Source organism: Saimiri boliviensis, chromosome 21 (assembly GCF_048565385.1).
Source record: "Saimiri boliviensis isolate mSaiBol1 chromosome 21, mSaiBol1.pri, whole genome shotgun sequence".
NCBI lineage: Eukaryota > Metazoa > Chordata > Mammalia > Primates > Cebidae > Saimiri > Saimiri boliviensis.
In genome coordinates this window covers 24,775,449-24,794,790 of record NC_133469.1, presented here as the reverse complement: position 1 = coordinate 24,794,790, position 19,342 = coordinate 24,775,449, and the positions used below count along the sequence as shown (strand labels likewise).

Here is a 19,342-nt window from a genome sequence, read left to right as displayed (position 1 = left end):
AAAAAAACATTTCTTCACCTCCTCACCATCACCTGTTGTTTTCCTTTTTTTTTTTTTTTTTTTGTATGGCCATCCTAATAGGTGTGAAGTGGTATCTCGTGGTTTTGATTTGCATGTTCTTGGTGACTGATGTTGAGCATCTTTTCTTTTTTTTTTTTTTTTTTTTTTTGAGACGGAGTTTCGCTCCTGTTACCCAGGCTGGAGTGCAATGGCGCGATCTCGGCTCACCGCAACCTCCGCCCCCTGGGTTCAGGCAATTCTCCTGCCTCAGCCTCCTGAGTAGCTGGGATTACAGGCACGTGCCACCATGCCCAGCTAATTTTTTGTATTTTTAGTAGAGACGGGGTTTCACTATGTTGACCAGGATGGTCTCGATCTCTTGACCTCGTGATCCGCCCGCCTCGGCCTCCCAAAGTGCTGGGATTACAGGCTTGAGCCACCGCGCCCGGCCATTGAGCATCTTTTCATACTGGCTGTTGGCACATCTTTGGAGAAATGTGTTTTCAAGTCCTTTGTCCAATTTTTAATTGGGTTATTTGGGTATTTTTGTTTGTATTTTATTTTTTAATTTTTAATTATTTATTTATTTTGAGATAGAGTCTCACTCTGTTGTCCAGGTTGGAGTGCAGTGGCGCGGTCTTGACTCACCGCAATCTCTGCGTCTTGGGTTCAAGCGATTTTCCTGCCTCAGCCTCCCAAGTAGCTGGGATTAAAGGTGTCTGCCACCATGCCTGGCAAATTTTTGTTTTTTTGAGATGGAGTCTCACTGTTGCCCAGGCTGGAGTACAGTGGCATGCATGATCTCGGCTCACTGCAACCTCTGCCTCTTGGGTTCAAGCAATTCTCCTGCCTCAGCCTCCCAAGTAGCTGGGATTACAGGCACCCACCACCATGCCCAGCTAATTTTTTGTATTTTTAGTAGAGAAAGGGTTTCACCATGTTGGCTAGGCTGGTCTTGAACTCCTAAGCTCAGGTGATCCACTTGCCTTGGCCTCCCAAAGTGCTGGGATTACAGGCGTGAGCCACTGTGCCTGGCCTTAGTTACTATATTTATATTGTTGATCCATTTTAAATGAATGTTTGTTTATAGTGTGAGGTAAGGGTTCAGAGTCTTTCTTTTGCATGTGAAAATCGGTGCAGTTATTCCAGCAGTTTATAGCAAGGTTATTCTTTCCACATTGAATGGACTTGGCACCTTGGTCAAAAATTAGTTGGCCAAGCTGGGTGTGGTGGAGCACAGCTGTAATCCCAGGTACTCTGGAGACTGAGATGGAAGATTGCTTGAGTCTGTGGAGTTCAAGATTAGCCTGGGCTACATAGTGAGACTCCAACCAAAAAAAAAAAAAAAAAATATATATATATATATATATATATATATATATACACACACACACACACACACACATCTTGATCATAAATGTGTGGGTTTATTTTCGAACTCTCAGTTCTCTTCCCATTGTTCTGTATATCTCTCTATATGCCAATACCACACTGTTGATTATTGTAGCTTTGTGTAGTGAAAGTCAAGGAAGTATAAGTTTGTTGCTTTCAAGATTGTTTTGGCTGTTCCAGGTTTCTTGCAATTCTATGTGAATTTGAGGATTGGTTTTCCCATTTCTGCAAAAAAGGCTATTAGAATTTTTGATAGGGAGGCTGGGCGAGGTGGCTCACACCTGTAATCTCAGCACTTTGGGAGGCTGAGGCCGGTGGATCACAAGGTCAGGAGTTCAGGACCAGACTGGTCAACATGGTGAAACTCTGTCTCTACTAAAAAATACAAAAATTAGCTGGACATGGTGGCTCGTGCCTGTAATCCCAGCTACTTGGGAGGTTGAGGTAGGAGAACTGCTTGAACTGGGACCCCGGAGGTGGAGGTTGCAGTGAGCCGAGATTGCACCACACTGTACTCCAGCCTGGGCTACAGTGCAAGACTCCATCCCCCCCACCAAAAAAAAAAAATCTGGCCGGGCGCAGTGGCTCATGCCTGTAATCCCAGCACTTTGGGAGGCCGAGGCTGGTGGATCACAAGGTCAAGAGATCGAGACCATCCTGGTCAACGTGGTGAAACCCCATCTCTACTAAAAATACAAAAAATCAGCTGGGCATGGTGGCGTGTGCCTGTAATCCCAGCTACTCAGGAGGCTGAGGCAGGAAAATTGCCTGAACCCAGGAGGCGGAGGTTGCGGTGAGCCAAGATCGCGCCATTGCACTCCAGCCTGGGTAACGAGCGAAATTCCGTCTCAAAAAAAAAAAAAAAAAAAAAAAAAAAAAATCTTGATAGAGATAGGCTGGGCATGGTGGCTCAGGCCTATAATCAGCACTTCAGTTGCCGGGCGCGGTGGCTCAAGCCTGTAATCCCAGCACTTTGGGAGGCCGAGGCGGGTGGATCACGAGGTCGAGAGATCGAGACCAACCTGGTCAACATGGTGAAACCCCGTCTCTACTAAAAATACAAAAAATTAGCTGGGCATGGTGGCGCGTGCCTATAATCCCAGCTACTCAGGAGGCTGAGGCAGGAGAATTGCCTGAACCCGGGAGGCGGAGGTTGCGGTGAGCCGAGATCGCGCCATTGCACTCCAGCCTGGGTAACAAGAGCGAAACTCCGTCTCAAAAAGAAAAAAAAAAAAAAAAAAAAAAAAAAAAAAACAAACAATCAGCACTTCAGGAGGCCACGGCGGGCAGATCACGAGGTCAGGAGTTTGAGAGTAGCCTGGCCAACACAGTGAAATCCTGTCTCTACTAAAAATTAAAAAAAGAAAAAAAAAGAAAAAAAATAGCCAGGCGTGGTGGCGGCTGCCTGTAGTTTCAGCTGCTCGGGAGGCTGAGGCAGGAGAATCACTTGAACTTGAAAGGTGGAGGTTGCGGTGAGCTGAGATTGCGCTGCTGCACTCCAGCCTAGGCCAGAGCAAGACTCCATCTCCAAAATAAAGAAATTGATAGGGATTGTGTTGAATTTGTAGATTATTTTGGTTAGTATTAGCTTTTTTTTTTTTTTTTTTTAAATGGGATAGGGTCTCACTTTGTTGTCCAGACTGGTCTCAAACTCCTGGGGTTAGGTGATCCTCCTGTCTTGGCCTCCCAAAGTGCTGGAATTACAGGTGTTAGCCACCACACCTAGCCAGTATTAATGTCTTAATGATAGTGAGTCTCTTTCTGTCCATTAACACAAATGTTTTTGCATTTATTTAGCTCTTTAATATTTGGTATGCAAGCCTTTCACTATGGTTAATTTATTCTCTGGTATTTTTATTTTAGATGCTATTGTAAATTGAATCACTTTTTTTTTTTTTTTTTTTTTTTTTTTTTTTTGAGACAGAGTCCTGTTCTATTGTCCAGGCTGGAGTGCAGTGGTACAATTCTTGTGCCTCAGCCACCCGAGTAGCTAGGACTGCAGGTGCCCACTACCACACCCAGCTAGCTTTTTTTTGTATTTTAGTAGAATTGGGGTTTTATGATGTTACCCAGGGTGGTCTTGAACTCCTGAACTCAGGCAGTCTGCCCGCCTTGGCTTCCCAAAGTGCTAGGATTACAGGTATGAGCCACCATGCCCCACCTGGAATTTTACTTTCTTAATTATTCATTACCAATATGTAAGACACAACTGGTACCATCTTGTACCCTGCTACTTTGCTGAATTTGTTTGTATCTTTTCTTGTGGAATCTGTGGAGTTTTCTTCTTTTTTTTTTTTTTTGAGATGGAGTTTCGCTCTTGTTACCCAGGCTGGAGTGCAATGGCGCCATCTCGGCTCACCGCAACCTCCGCCTCCTGGGTTCAGGCAATTCTCCTGTCTCAGCCTCCGGAGTAGCTGGGATTACAGGCACGCACCACCATGCCCAGCTAATTTTTTGCACTTTAGTAGAGACGGGGTTTCACCATGTTGACCAGGATGGTCTCGATCTCTTGACCTCGTGATCCACCCGCCTTGGCCTCCCAAAGTGCTGGGATTACAGGCTTGAGCCACCGCGCCCAGCCGGAGTTTTCTGTATATATGATCGTGTCATGACTTCCAAAGCCCACATACTCTTGCACCACAGCATACTGGCCTGTGATACCTTTAGTTCTGCCCCCCTACGCTTCCCAAATAAAATCCCTATATTAACCAGAGTGTTAACCAGTTAACAGTCCTCTTGAGGCAAGTTACTGCTCTGAAGGATAGTGATAATTTTAAAGAGACTAAATCTTCAGTATTAAAACCCTATTAGATAGCATTCAGTTGTGGGTTTGAGTGCATGAGATTACTTGACTGCTACCCAGGGCACACAGACAGGGAGCCTAGCCCTCTAAAGCCTCTACCTCTCTGGCTGCTTTGATTCAGGTGCAGGCTCACAGAGAGCACAGCGGCAGGCAGTGAAACAGACGATAGACCCATGCAGCTCCATGCGGGCCAGGGGTGTTTGTCTGTTCTGTGTCCTCTGTTGTATACCTCCAGGGCCTACCCATAGATGTTCAATATTCATTGAATGACTAGAGGAATAAAAGCCACAGAGAGTGGGATGAAACCTGTCTGATGATTATAGGACATGGGCTTTATTTTGTTTTAGATCTTTTGAGGGCTATAAACTCCTTTGAAAACCCAGTGAAAGCTGTGCAGTCTTCAGAAAAACAGCATATATTAGTTCATTTGCATACAACTCTGCAGGATGTTCTTTGATTACTGAGACCCATTCATGTCACTCCAGTTACAACTTGTGATTCCAGTGTTACCAGGTGTACTCCTGATCTTACTTTTATGTAACCTGAAAACATACAATCTCAGAATATCAGTACAGGAAGTGGAGACTGATTATGGAACTAAAAAACTGCTGTGATGACCAGTGCTTGGGCTTTCAGTGCCTAGCTTGCCCTTTGAATCAAGGGCCAGATGAGAGACAGTAGATTCGTTTCCTGGACAACACTCTGGACAAGTGGGGCTGTAGAAAACTATTGCCAGCAGCAGGAGGTACCCTCTTGCCATTTAACTCTTGGTAGACATAAAAGGGCTGACTGGTATTCCTGGCATATGCATTTTAGAGTTAATATGTCCACTCCCCAGGTGCTAAGTGTGGCCAGGCACAAAGTTAGTATTTTGACAGTTCTAATAATGATTAGGATTGTCCTGTTGCATAGGGTGAAAATTAATAAAGATGATATATTAGGTATGTACCTCCTCTTGATCTGTTGATAGGTTCAGCCACATCGTCCAGGTGTAGTTTGCTCCTTGAACCAAGTTCATGGCTACCCACATCAGGATTGATCTGTCCTCTAAGACTATACTTTCAGGGATAATTTCTTTTTTTTTTTTTTTTTTTGAGAAGGAGTTTCGCTCTTGTTACCCAGGCTGGAGTGCAATGGCGCGATCTCAGCTCACCGCAACCTCTGCCTCCTGGGTTCAGGCAATTCTCCTGCCTCAGCCTCCTGAGTAGCTGGGACTACAGGCACACGCCACCATGCCCAGCTGATTTTTTGTATTTTTAGTAGAGATGGGGTTTCACCATGTTGACTAGGATGGTCTCGATCTCTTGACCTTGTGATCCACCCACTTCGGCCTCCCAAAGTGCTGGGATTACAGGCTTGAGCCACTGCGCCCGGCCCAGGCATAATTTCTATAGTTCATTCCTAGAGCAGTTTCTTTGAATGTGTAGAGCACAGTGGCGGCGGAGGGTGGGGGGGAATTGATCTGCTCTCCAAAGTGAGTGCTGCTTTGAGCTGGATCCGTGTACCGTGAACCCAGAGGAAAGCACCACACCAGAAAGGGAGTGATGAGAGGAACAGCAAGGTGGCTGCCAGGCTACCAACCATTTTAGGGTCTGAGCACAAGCACTGTTGGGTAGAGCCATGGAAGAAGCTGGTCCACAGCCAGGCTTGTAACTGGGCAACAGGCCGCATAACAGCCAGGATGTCTCTTCTGTGTTGAAATAGAAAACAGCATGAGGAATGATGATGGTGTTTTAGTGTGTAGAAACTCCTGCAAGACCACAATGAGGCACTAACGATCAAGGGGCCACCAGAATTCTCTCAGCCATCCTCTTTCTAGGCTGCTCATTGACCCACTTCTGCTGGTCCAGGTTCCCTCTGTCTAAGCAGTAGCTCCTTGATCCTGTGCTCTGAAGCATTGATTTAATAGTGTTTTTCTGCCGCTTGCTGCTTTTATGTTTTTTCTCTCTTTTGAGACAGAGTTTCACTCTTGTTGCCCAGGCTGGAGTACAATGGCACAATCTTGGCTCACTGCAACCTCTGCCTCCTGGGTTCAAGCAGCTCTCCTGCCTCAGCCTCCCAAGTAGCTGGGATTACAGGCATGTGCCACCATGCCTAGCTACTTTTGTATTTTTAGTAGACACGGGGTTTCTCCATGTTGGTCAGGCTGGTCTTGAACTCCCGATCTCAGGTGATCCCCCTGCCTCTGCCTTCCAAAGTGCTGGGATTACAGGCGTTAGCCACTGCACCTGGCCGTTTTCTTTTGTTTTTAAAATAGAACTGGGGGGTCTCACTGTGTCACTCAGGCTAGTCTTGAACATCTGGCCCCATGTTTTCCTCCCACCTTGGCCTCTCAAAGTGCTGGGATTACAGGTGTGAGCCACTGTGCCCAGCTACACCAAGTGCAGTGTCATGATCTTGGCTCAGTGCAACCTCCACCTCCCAGGTCCAAGCGATTCTCCTGCCTCAGCCTCCTGAGTAACTGGGATTACAGGCATCTGCTGCCACATCTGGCTGATTTTTGTATTTTTTTAGTAGAGATGGGGTTTCGCCATGTTGACCATGCTGCTTATGCTGCTCTTGAACTTCTGACCTCAGGTGATCCATGTGCCTCAGCCTTCCAGAGTGCTGGGATTACAGGTGTGAGCCACTGAGCCCAGTCGTTTTTTGAGACAAGTTCCTGCTCTGTTGCCAGGCTGGACTGCAGTGGCATGATTTCAGCGCATTGCAACCTTTGCCTCCCGGGTTCAGGTGATTCGCCTACCTCAGCCTCCTGAGTAGCTGGGACTACAGGCGTGTGTCACCATACCCAGCTAATATTTGTATTTTTAGTAGAGACAGGGTTTCACCATGTTGGCCAGGCTGGTCTTGATCTCTTGACCTCGTGATTTGCCCACCTTGGTCTCCCAAAATGGTGGGATTGCAGCCATAAGCCACTGAGCCCGACCAAAAGGCAGAAGTTTTTGAGAATAGGAACTGACCTACCCATTTTCCATGTCATAGATGTTCAGTAAATTTTATTTAATTAGGTAGGATCATGTGGAAAGTATCCTGTTAAAGACCCCCAGACTCAAGTTAATTGGAAGGCATGAGGTGTGAGTGTTCTTGGCAGCTTTCAATCCCTAGCTCATCATCTCCATCTTCCTCTGCTGCTTAGTATCCTTCATGGGAATTTATTAGACCCCATTTTCAGCCTGTTCCTCATTGGTTTGGGGAGGATCCTTGCTGGTGACGAGGTTGAAAACCCACTGATACATACAGTGCTGTGCTTCTCAGTGCTAGTTCCAACTCCTCTTTGTGCATCCAAAGGGTATGACCAATAGAGGGGGCATGGGGTTGGGGGATGGGTTCTACTTAGGAATCTCTACTCCAGTAACAATTATTTAATTACTGCAAGAACCTTTCAGAGTTGGAAGGAAACTGAGACTTGGAGAACTTAAGCAGTTTGCTACAGTCATGTAGTTTCCAAAAGTGGCAGAACCAGGACATTGCTTCAGTCCTGCCGTGCTCCAAAGTTCATGCATGGACCACTGGATTGTGCCCCCTCTTGCCTGGTTTTATTTTATTTGAGATGCAGTCTTGCCATGTTGTGCAGGCTGGTCCCAAACTCCTGGGCTCAAGCAGTCCCCCCACCTCAGCCTGCCAGGTACCTGGAACTATAGGTACGTACCACTATGCCTGGCTCTATATGTGTTTAAGCAGACAAAAGCTTATTTCCTATTGGCTTAGATTTTAGGTGAGTCTGATATTCAAGTTGCGTTTTTATGGACCTAAGTACACAATACAGAACCTTAGATTAGTGCTCTGAACAGAGTAACACCCTATCTACAAGGGGTACCATCTGAAGGTGTTTTAAAATACATATTTTTGTGTGATTTGACTTTAACCATTCTCAGAATCATGTGTTCATTTCTATCCTGTTGGGGTTAGTGGTCAAAATAGAGGGTTGGTTGGGGAGGAGCTCCTTTGTGCTCAAAAGCTTTTCTGTGTGTGTGTGTGTGTGTGTGTGTGTGTGTGTGTGTGTGTTGGGTGGGGGCGTTTTGAGACAGGGTCTTGCTCGGTTGCCCAGGCTGAAGTGCAGTGGCAAGATCACGGCTTACTGCAGCCTCAGCCTCTTGGACTCAAGCCATCCTCTCACTTCAGCCTCCTGAGTAACTGAGACTACAGTCATGTACCACCACACTCAGCTAATTTTTCTATTTTTTAGAAGAGATGAGGTTTCACCATGTTGCCTAGGCTGGTCTCAAACTCCTGGCCTCAAGTGATCCTCCTGCCTCAGCCTCCCACAGTGCCGTGATTATAGGCGTGAGTCACCATGCCTAGCCCAAAAACTTTTTCTCTTAACTTGCATTCTTACCAGCTGAGAAGTGCATTGGGCTCATTGGTAACACTTAGTTTTTGGCACTTTCTGATTTTTAATTGTAAGCATTGAAGAAAAAAGAGATTGGTCCTTAAAAATAGACTGGGCCTGCGTACGGTGGCTCACGCCTGTAATCTCAGCACTTTGGGAATCTGAGGCAGACAGATGTCCTCAGGTGAGGAGTTCAAGACCAGCCGGACTAACATAGTGAAACCCCGTCTCTACTAAAAATACAAAAATAAGCCGGGTGTGGTGCCTCGTGCCTATGACCCAGCTACTCGGTAGGCTGAGACAGGAGAATCACTTGAACCCGGCAGGCAGAGGTTACAGTGAGCCAATTTTGCACCACTGCACTCCAGCCTGGGGACAGAGCAAGACTTTGTCTTAAAACAAAACAAAAAAAAGTAGACTCTGTATGGTGGCTCATACCTGTAATCCCAGCACTGTGGGAGGCTGAGGTGGGAGGATTGCTTGAGTCCAGGAGTTAGAGGTTACAATGAGCTGTGATCGTGCCACTGCACTCCAGCCTGGGTGACAGACCCCATCTGTTAAAAAAAATTGAATGGTAGTGCATGCCTGTAGTCACAGCTACTCAAGAGGTGGAGGTGGAAGGATCTCTTGAGCCCAGGAGTTAGAGGTTACATCGAACAGTGATCTCACCACTAAGCTCCAGCGTGGCTAACAAGAGTGAGATCCTATGTCTAGATAATAATGTATGGCACCTTTGGATAGGGTAGTGTTTGTGATTTAATGTAAACTGTCTTTTTCTTGTTGCAGAGAAATGCTAACTTTGTTTTCTTCATCCATACAGGTTGGTGACATTGTGAAAGTCACAAGGATGAATATAAATGGCCAGTGGGAAGGCGAGGTGAATGGGCGCAAAGGTCTTTTCCCCTTTACGCACGTCAAAATCTTTGACCCTCAAAACCCAGATGAAAACGAGTGATTGCCATTGCCCTGTTTCCTGCTGCTGTGTTGTTCTGCCTGTCCTAGTCTCCTTTGAAGTGGGAAAGCATTCTCTCTCATAGGCAAGTCACACTGCATTGCTGAAGTCCAGCTTTCTGCAGACTGACGGTCGCACACACATTTGCAATGCACACAGCGGCTGCCTCCTGACGTTTGTATCATAGTTGTATTGTCAAAGAATAGCTGATTTTAGGGTTCTTTTGGATCATAAACTGGAAATACTGATGGAAGCACACAAGTGGAGAGAAGGTGATGAGGAAAGGGTCTTCCTTCTCATCGCTGCCTGTTTGTACAGGGGACTGATTCTGTCATGTTCATCAGAGAAAGCTTGAGGCCATGGTGAGATACTGCATGCTTGCTGTTTCACAAAGCAGTGGCTCTGCTGCCATCTTGCTTTTCTTTGGATAACAGGAAGTGAACCTTAATAAGGAAGAGAGAATTCTGTCCTAAAACTCCAAAATTTGGCTTTTTATTTCCTTTTGGTTTGGTTTGGTTTTGGAAGACTAATTAATTAGACTGTGTGTGTGTGTGTGTGTGTGTGTGTGTGTGTGTGTGTGTGTGTGGTTTTTTTTGGTTTTGTTTTTTGAGACAGTCTTGCTCTGTTGCCCTGGCTAGAGTGCAGTGGTGCGATCTCAGCTCACTGCAACCTCTGCCACTCAGATTCAAGCAATTCTTCTGCCTCAGCCTCCCAAGTGGCTGGGATTACAGGCGTGCACACCACGCCCAGCTAATTTTTGTGTTTCTAGTAGAGATGGGGTTTCATCTTGTTGGCCAGGCTGGTCTTGAACTCGACTCCTGACCTCAGGTGATTCCCCCACTTCAGCCTCCCAAAGTGTTGGGATTACAGGCCTGAGCCACCGCGCCTGGCCTAGATTTGTGTGTTCTAAACAGGTTAAGTAGCAGGTTGCATTTTTATGATGGTGCAAGGAATGACATGCCTCTGAGCTTCTAAACTGAAGCTGCTGTAACTAAAGGAATCTGAAAAGAACAACCCTAAAGCAGAGGCCTTTATTGTCTTGGTTGCCAGTAGCACACCTTATTTTGCCATGCAGCAGACAACACACAAAATAATGCATTTGTAGTGTGCCAGGCTATGTGCACAGCCCCTTGGTTTACCTTGTTCTCAAAAGCATCAGAGCTGGGGAGTCCTTTAGGGAAACCTTTGCTTACCTTGTTTGCCAGTGATAAGAGCAGTGGGTTGGAGGGCACTTGGCCAGTTTTCTCTCCAGCTTTTTAGTGAATGTACCCCTTTAAGGTTAAGGCTTAAATTTCTTTAAAAAAATGGGGTTGTTCATTGGACTCACTAATGAATCATTAAATTCCACTCACTGAAGCCTAGACCTCTGTGACCAGGCCCAGTCTCACTAGGCTGCCAGAGAAAGTTGGTGCTGCTGATAGTGGTCTCATAGTCTAAGTGTCTGTGATGCTCCCAAGCAAAGGAAATGCAAGCTCTGGAAATGGTTAATCTGATGTCTGAATGTTTTAGTGACCAGGGAGACCATTAACTAGTTTACCATTAACTACTTATCAGTGTATTGATGTTAAAGCATTTCCCTGTCAGCTAAAAGAGGCCTGTTCATACAAGCCAGTTGGTATACTCAGTGGTTCATCTGTCATCTGCTGCACATAGCAGACTAGAATTCTGGGATCCCTGTGCAGTTCAGTCTGCTCTCCCTTCTGGGCCCTGGTAAAGACAAACCTCAGTTCATAGTAAACACAGCAGACCTAGAAATGTAGCAACAGCTTAATGACTGTCACTTACTGAGCATCTGCTGTGACTGTGGCCCTGTCTGTGGAGGTTCCTAGGTTTTGAGATTTAAAGCAATGCCTTCTGGAGACAGAACCAGCAAAACAACCATTTTTCAATTTTTCTTTAAATAATTATTCCGTCAGGCAGATAACTGCCATATTAATGAATCTTGAGAGTGTTCCTGTCACAGAATTAATGGTCAGTTGGGAAAACTGTCACCATGGCTTCCCGTCTGGTTTTCCTCGAAAAGCCTTGGAGATCAGCTCTTCCTTGTCAGTGAGAGCGGTGGCCACTTCCTGTTCTGCATGGTCTGCAGCAGTTGCTGCTTCTGATCAGGTGTGGCAGGTTGGCTTATTTTGGATTCAGGCCTGACATAGCACCCACAAATGGCAGACATATCACAGAGTCCCCAAGCTCTGCCTAGAAACAGTGTTTGCCTTTTGGGCAGTGACCTGGTTCATCTTCGTCCATGTTGAACCCTGAGTGAAGTTTCTAGCAGAGGGAGGAATGTGTGCCCTGTTCAAGGAGGGCACAGACCCTTAGGCCTTTTCAACCAGATTTACCTGAAGAAGGGCTTGACACCTCTGAATGACAGCAGATGACTTTGAGCACAAGAAGTCTGGCCATTTTGGAAAGCAAGGTTTCCTTTCAGCTCTGTCTACTGACCAGTACCCCTACCCACCTTGTGTGGCGCACTTCAGAATCAAATATACCTAGGGTATACCTATGGTTTTCTAATTAATCAGCTCATTACTTCGGCCCATGAAAATGGCATCCAGGGCTGCCAGGAGATTTCAGAGCTCAAAATAAGATGAGCCTTGAGTTCTGAACTCCAGATATGTGCCAAAAGTAGTAACTTTTTGACTTACAACCTTACCAGTTTTTTTAATCAGACAGGGATATTCTCTTTTTCACACTAAACATGTGAAAGCAGCACCCCTGCCTCAGCTTCACGCCTGGGTTCCCCACTGGTCTGGGATGACTGTTGTGCTCCATAGAGCAGTGCAAATCTGACCCAGAGGGTGGGTGTTTGTAACGGTGACTTGCTCTTCTCTACCGTGTTTAAAGAAATACTTGGATGTTAAATTAACTCACTATGGTTTTTCACCTGGGAAGGAAACAGATTACATACTAGAGGGCATTGACTGGTTAAAAACTTGTGTGTCCTGGGAAGGACCCGCGGTGCAGGAACCAGCCGTGTCTGCCGTGTGGAACCACCTAACGACATGGTTCACAAGGAAGAGGATGCGTTGACCAGCTGCCGTTTGAGGACTTTGGTCACCCAGACTAGACACCTTCTGTGTTTGGCAAACTGAAAGGGAAGGACAGCTCTGCCCTCTTGGGAGCTTACATGTCCTTGGCGCACTGTGCTTGCTTTCCTTTACAGCTGTTTACAGACAAGGCGGGCCTGAGGCGATGGCCACTGCTCTTGTTATGTTTGCTCAGAGGAATATGAACATTTTATTTCTGAAAAGGGATGATGTGATTTTGTGCCAGGTGTTTATAATTTAATCATTTAATATTATGGTTATTAACCTCGTAAACATGAATGAATTCTTGATTGTTTTAACACAATACCTAAGACTAATGCTTTCTGTGGACACCACTGAGCTCTGCCTCAACTCCACCCGTTGGGACTGGAGAACTATGCCCCTGGTAACTGCTGTTGGTGTGGACACTGGGCTGGTTTTATTTTCTAAAGGAGTAGAAGGACAGGTCTCTGAGAGGATCGTTGTCCCTGCAGGAGGAACAGTGGCCTTGCTTCTTAGACAGTCTTCACTGTGTGTTTTAAAACAACATCAACAACGTAAAACTCTTTTGACCTGTAACTTAAAGATCATAAACTTCAGGCAATAATATTTTCTGTGTAAGCTTTTAAAATTATTTTTGGGGATCATAGCTTGTTTTATTTTGTGCTATAAAATTAACAGTATTAAATGACTTATATTCTTAGAATACATTGAGTGTCTTTTCTTAACAGATTAGTGCCTTTTTATTTTTGTATTCCGTTTTACGTTACTGGTCCCAGCATCAAAACCCTTGTTTCCATGGCCTGTTTGTATATTGTCTCAATAAAACTTGCATCAGCCGGTGGTGGCGGCAGCTTTGGTGTTTCAGTGTCTCCTCAGTCAGCCCCCACCAGCCTCCTCAGAAGTTCAGCAGTGGTGAAATCTGATGCTCCTCAGAGACCCCTTAGTGCTGCTGCTGACCAAGAGCTCAAATGAAGTCTTGGCATCTGCCCATTCTAACACTTGGACACCCAGAGGGGAGCACTTCGGGTCTCCCTCCGAAAGAGAAAGAATTCAACTCCCAGAGTGTCTGCAGAGTAGGCGCTGTGTGGGAGTCTAGTGCTTGGCCTTCTGAGCATGAGGCAATAGTTCTCACAGGTTGCACCACCACAGAGAACTTGGATGTTTTTCCTTCTAGACACCCATATCTGAGGCTTCTATTAAATATTTCTTCAGCATGAGCTATCCAGGGTTGAATGGTTTCAAGCAGAAGTCATGGGAAGTGAGCAGCCTCATCACAGGTCAGGGCATGATATCTGTGCAGCTTTCTTAACTCATCCTGTTTGTACGTGGTCTTCCTGGTGACCTTTGGGAGACCTCCAGGTGGATTGGCTTGAGGTGTTGGGAGGCCCACTGACACCCCCTTAGCCAGGACCCTGTCTGTCCTCCCAGCTTTCAGCACATTTTATTGTTGACTTCACTGGTACTCTATTCCTGTGCTTATTTGTGTATTGAGAGATGCATATTTTCTTGTAAAACCTCAGGAAGCAATTTTAAAAAAATGGTAGCCAGGCATGGTGGCTTAAGCCTGTAATCCCAGCACTTTGGGAGGACAAGGTGGGCAGGCAGGTCTGGAGTTTAGGACCAGCCTGGCCAACATGGTGGAATCTTGTCTCTATTAAAAAAATGTAAAAATTAGCCAGGTGTGGTGGTGCATGCCTGTAGTCCCAGCTACTGTGGGGTGGGGGTTGGGGGCAAGGTGGGAAGATCTTGAGCTTGGGAAGCAGAGGTTGCAGTGAACAGAGATCACACCATTGCACTCCAGCCTGGGTAACGGAGCGAGACCCTGTCTTTGTTTTTTCTTTTTCTTCTTCTTTTTTCTTTTTGCCCTGAGACGGAGTCTTGCTCTGTCGTCCAGAGCTGGAGTGCAATGGTGCGACCTTGGCTCACTGCAGCCTCCGCCTCCCAGGTTCAAGCAATTCTCCTGCCTCAGCCTCTTGAGTAGCTGGGATTACAGGTGCACAGCACCATGCCCGGCTGACTCTCGTATTTTTAGTGAAGATGGGTTTTCACCTTGTTGGCCAGGTTGGTCTTGAACTCTTGACCTCATGATCTGCCCACCTTAGAGCAGGGTTTGAGAGGCTAAGTGGGCACTGAGTCGCGCTATGACTCCATTCAGGGCTTTCTTCTTTTTTTTTCCAGGATTTTTTGCAGAAATGGGTCTTTGTTGCCCTGTTTGTCCTCCTTAGATGGCAGCTCCAGGAAGCCTGCGAAATGTTTCGGGGACAGGACCCCTGGGGAGTTCCAGGCTACGCACTTTAGGGTTCGCCCTCCAGGGAGCGGTGCCTCGTCCCCCCATCCTGACTGCCCTCCTGGTGCACGCTCTCCTGTTTGGCTTCCACAGGCCAGGACTTACCTGGCTTCTCTCTGCCCACACTCTCCCTGCCCCAAGTGTCCCCAGCACAGGTGGCTTCGTTTCCGTTCTCAGCTCAGAGGACGTGCTCAGCTTTTGTAAAAGTGTCCACTGGGTGGCAGCAGCTTGCTGATGACTTGTTTCAAAACTGATCTGAAATAGTCTTTTGATACTTGAATATTTTTACGTTTTATACATAGTTTCTAACTTTTTTCCTAATAGATTCCAATACCTAATAAGATGCTAGAATGTATTCCATGGACAATCCGTGTCCTGGCTGCATTTTGTCTTCCTCTAAGCGCCTGGCTCTGCTGCTCTCAGGAGTGGGTTCTGAAGCCTCTGGAGAACAGGCTACTCGGAGAGTTAGGAAGGAACCAGGCCTAGGGACCGGGGGCTCCCTCCCAGAGCAGGTGGAGGCTCAGGACCACCTGCCGCCCCCTCTGCCGGCATGTTGCATGGGAGTCCAGGCATTCTTTGCAACCCCACCTGACCACCTTGCTAAAAGAAAACAGAAGCGTGGAGGCTGCCACATATTTGCAAGAAATAAACCCGTAAACAATTGCATCTCTTTTTTAGAAAGAGATTTGGGGCAGGGAAAGGTGAGAAGGGACCCGAAGCCGAGAGCTGAGTTTCCAGAAAATCCTGCAGGAGAAGAAGATGCATCTGCCCAGAGGAGGGAAGTGGAATCGCACTCAGGAAAGTGTGTGGGGTCCCAGGATGACACCAGCACCCAGCGCAGCTCTGTCCGGCAACCTCTCCCAAGGTCGGAGGAGTGAGTGTCCCCTGTGTGTGGATGAGCAGCTCCTGCTGAGCCCGCAGCACCTCGGGGAGCCTGACAGCGGGGTTGTGTGCCTCACACTTCTCTGCTTGTGGACCTGGCGAGTCTGGGAGCAGAAAGAGCCACAGGAAGGTTTTCTGTCTGCGTCTGTGTGTGGTGTGGATTTAGTTGTGCTCTTTTCTTGCTGGGAGGGCACAGCCACCGTTTGTAAGAAGAGTCGCCCTGGTGGGTGGGGAAGACAGAACAGGAGCCTCTCTGCCCTCTGTACCTTTCTGGGCCCGGTGGTCTCTCCTGTCCTGGCTTCCATCTCTGTCTGTCTCCGTGACCCTCCAGCCCTGCAAGGGAACACACGTGGCTTACAAAAGCCAAATCCAGCCCTGGCCTCTGTCTCCTCTGGTCTCATGACGTGCATCTGCCGCCTTGAAACTGGAAAGCAATCTATCGATGTCTGTGCCAATTTTCGTTTCCCCCCACAACCTGCGTCCCCGTGCGACTTTTATTTATGTATGATGTGTGCTGTCTAGTGATGGGATGACCACACTTTCCATGTTCTAAAAGGGATCCTCCCCCACTGGGTTCCAGGAGTGATGATGGCTTTAGGACTTGAGGTGTGTCACTTACCTGCCTCCTGGCTCAAAAGCCTGTGCAGAAGCAAAGCTGGTACGAGGCTGGGAAATGCAGCGTTCTCCAGGACGGGACCCAGCTCTCCCCCTGCAACGCAGGCAAAGGCCTGGACGTCAGTGTGACCTCCCACAAGGCATGGCTGCCAGACTCCCTGACCAGAAGTGATGCTTTTTTGCATCAGGCCCTGGGTTTGAGGCAGCCTCACTTTCTCTGTAAGTGGCTGGTATCTTAGCAGCAATGCGAGCTCGGCCACCTACACAGCACCGTGGGGGAAAGAACTGCTGACACTTTCATTAAAGTTCTCTGACACGATGCATGCTTGTTGATTTCATCATCAGCGCCGCTGAGTGGAACCCCTGAGCCAGTGGGGTGCGGGCTAGAAAACGCAGGTACAGTGATGGGCTGGGTGCCCAGGAGGCCTCAGTGCTCAATCAGGCCAAGGTGGCCAAGCACAGGCCACAGGGAAGCCAGGCCTGGGGGCTGTGGGTGAGCACAGGCAGGTGCTGGCTGGACAGCGTTAGGACGCTGCAGCAGCAGCAACTCCACTGAGTTGGGCGGTCTGATGAGGGCAGGGACTACTGTTGCTTTGCTGGAGAGAGACGATCCCCCCTTGGGAGAGGCTTTTCTGCCCCTGCAGGTGGATCCGGGACAGACCGCTGCCAGGATGACCCGGCTGGTGCTCCTTTGCTGTGCTGGGCCCTGGGACAGGGAGGACTCCCGCCATGCACAGCCTGGGCCCGGGTTCTTACCTGCGGCCACTGCTCTGGTACGAGCCCCTGGTCTTGGGTGGTTTCTGCTGGGTCTGGGGTTTGGTGTTGCTGCTGAGTCCAGCCTTTCCAGCACCTGTGCGTGGGCCCTGGGTATTCTCAGCCGCCTATCGTCTTACCCTCAGAAGCCTGTGCAGCTTACAGGAGAGCTGCCATGGGCTGGAGATGGGCGTGCAGCCTGGGTCCTGCTCGGGTGGGTGCAGCTTGAGGAGACTCGGCCATGTCTACCGTGCCACGGGTTTACCCTCAGCACTGTCCACGTCAGCTGTCAGCCTGAGCCTCCCCAGGAGAGCCAGGCTCACACGGCAAAGCCTCCTGTGGCCAATGAGGTTGCTGAGCCCAGCCAGGACCTTTCTCAGACTCCCAGGAGGTGACTCTGTTCCCGAGCTGCCTGGTCAGCTCTCTTGGGGTGAGAGGGGCTTGTCACACAGGCCCCTGCCTGCAGTGTGACCCTTCTCGGCTGCTCTCAACAGCCCTGTTTATAGAGTGTCACCACACCAGGGAGCAGGACCATTTGTTTCGCCCCAAATCTGAGTTCATTCCACCTTGAAGAGACTTCCTCATCCAATCTCTCTACTTGGTAGCTGTGGAAACCAAGGCACACAGAGCACCCCCAGCTCACTTGGGGGTCTCAGAGCTGATCCATGAGCAGAGGCTGAGATCCTGGAATCTTGTTCTCCAGCCTCCCCGCAAGCTCACTCTCTTTCTGCTGGACAAGATGGGACCTGCCCTCGACCGGCAGCCCTGGCCTGTACATGGCTGTGCCCGTGCAGGAACTCAGACCGAGATGTCCAGGCAGCATGTTTTTTACCCTTTTTTTTTTTTTTTTTTTTTTGAGACGGAGTCTCACTCTGTCACCCAGGCTCTAGTGCAGTGGCACAACCTTGGCTCACTGCAACCTCTGCCTTCCGGGTTAAACTGATTCTCCTGCCTCAGCCTTCAAGTAGCTGGGACTACAGGCTCATGCCACCACACCTGGCTAATTTTTTATTTTTAGTAGAGATGGGATTTCCTTATGTTGGCCAGGGTGGTGTCGAACTCGTAACCTCAGGTGATCTGCCTGCCCTGGCCTCCCAATGTGATGGGATTACAGGCGTGAATGACTGCATCATTTAAACCTAGCTAGAGAGACCGGGTGCAGTGGCTCACACCTATAATCTTTGTGCTTTGAGAGGACAAGGCAGACAGATCACATGAGGTCAGGAGTTTGAGACCAGCCTGACCAATATCGTGAAACCCCGTCTCTACAAAAAAAAAAAAAAAAAAAAAAGAAAAAATGGTCCCTGCATAGTGTCACACCTGTAGTCCCAGTTACTCAGAAGGCTGAAGCAGGCCGGGCGCGGTGGCTCAAGCCTGTAATCCCAGCACTTTGGGAGGCCGAGGCGGGTGGATCACGAGGTCGAGAGATCGAGACCAACCTGGTCAACATGGTGAAACCCCGTCTCTACTAAAAATACAAAAAATTAGCTGGGCATGGTGGCGCGTGCCTGTAATCCCAGCTACTCAGGAGGCTGAGGCAGGAGAATTGCCTGAACCCAGGAGGTGGAGGTTGCGGTGAGCCGAGATCGTGCCATTGCACTCCAGCCTGGGTAACAAGAGCGAAACTCCGTCTCAAAAAAAAAAAAAAAAAAAAAAAAAAAAAAAAAAAAGAAGGCTGAAGCATGAGAATCACTTGAACCCTGGAGGCAGAGACTGCAGTGAGCTGAAATGGTGCCACTGCACTTCAGCCTAAGTGACAGAGGGAGACCTTATCTCTAAATAAATAAACAAATGTGGCCAGGTGTGGTGGCTCACCCATTTAATCCCAACACTTTGGGAGGCCAAGGAGGGTGGATCACAAGGTCAGGAATTCAAGACCAGCCTGGCCAAGATGGTGAAACCCCATCACTACTAAAAATACAAGAATTGGCTACATACAGTGGCAGGCACCCGCAACCCCAGCTGCTCAGGATGCTGAGGCAAGAGAGTCTCTTGAACCAAGGAGGCGGAGTTTGCAGTGAGTCTAGAATGCACTGCTGCACTCTAGCCTGGGCCACTGAGCAAGATTCCCTATCAAATTAATTAATTAATTAATTAATGTACACCTGTAATCCCAGCACTTTGGGAGGCTGAGGCGAATATATCACCCAAGGTCAGGAGTTCGAGACCAACCTGACCAATATAGCAAAGTCAGGTCTCTACTAAAAATAAAAAAATTAGCTGGGAGTTGTGGCATGTGCCTACAGTCCCAGAAACTCTGGAAGCCGAGACAGGAGAATTACTTGAACCCAGGAGCGGAGGT

General features: G+C 48.0%; 1 protein-coding gene across 1 annotated transcript in view; it reads left to right on the top strand.

Annotated features, from left to right (window-relative positions):
- Positions 1-13,353, top strand: part of CRKL (CRK like proto-oncogene, adaptor protein) — a 38,824-nt gene extending 25,471 nt beyond the window's left edge. Inside the window, exon 3 of the mRNA XM_003942649.4 lies at positions 9,346-13,353. Coding sequence (XP_003942698.1) covers positions 9,346-9,480 — 135 coding nt within the window. The 3' untranslated portion in view covers positions 9,481-13,353. The remainder of the gene's footprint in view (positions 1-9,345) is intronic.
- Positions 13,354-19,342: the final 5,989 nt, after the last annotated feature.